We start from the raw sequence: 356 nt of genomic DNA on the forward strand, positions 1-356 counted from the left end.
CCCCAGCTGGGAGCAGCAGGGGCCCTCTGGAGTGGACCATTTTGAAAGCACCCGCAGTCAGCAGCAGCTGCAGCAGCAGCAGCAGCAGCAGTGGGGGCAGCAGCAGTGGCAGGACAAGCAGCAGAAGCTGTGGCCGGAGAAGCGGCAGCAGCAGCATTTGCCAGAGCAGCAGCAGCAGCAGTGGCCTGAGAACAGACAGCAGCAGTGGCCTGAGCAGAAGCAGCAGCAGCAATGGCGCGGGAACAGGAAGCAGCAGCAGTGGCCTCAGCAGCAGCAGCAGCAGGAGTGGGGCGACGGCCGGTGGCGGCAGCAGCAGTGGCCTGACAGGCAGCAGCAGCAGCCGCCGCAGCAGCAGC

General features: G+C 66.3%; 1 protein-coding gene across 1 annotated transcript in view; it reads left to right on the forward strand.

The window, feature by feature from the left end:
- The window catches only part of ETH_00037400 (uncharacterized protein), a gene marked incomplete at both ends in the record, with an annotated part of 4,198 nt that overhangs the window by 3,804 nt on the left and 38 nt on the right, over positions 1 to 356 (forward strand). The window contains one exon of the mRNA XM_013376224.1: positions 1 to 354. Coding sequence (XP_013231678.1) covers positions 1 to 354 — 354 coding nt within the window. The remainder of the gene's footprint in view (positions 355 to 356) is intronic.

The sequence above is a fragment of the Eimeria tenella genome, genomic scaffold, assembly GCF_000499545.2.
Source record: "Eimeria tenella Houghton genomic scaffold, Eth_scaff3238, whole genome shotgun sequence".
Taxonomy (NCBI): Eukaryota; Apicomplexa; class Conoidasida; order Eucoccidiorida; family Eimeriidae; genus Eimeria; species Eimeria tenella.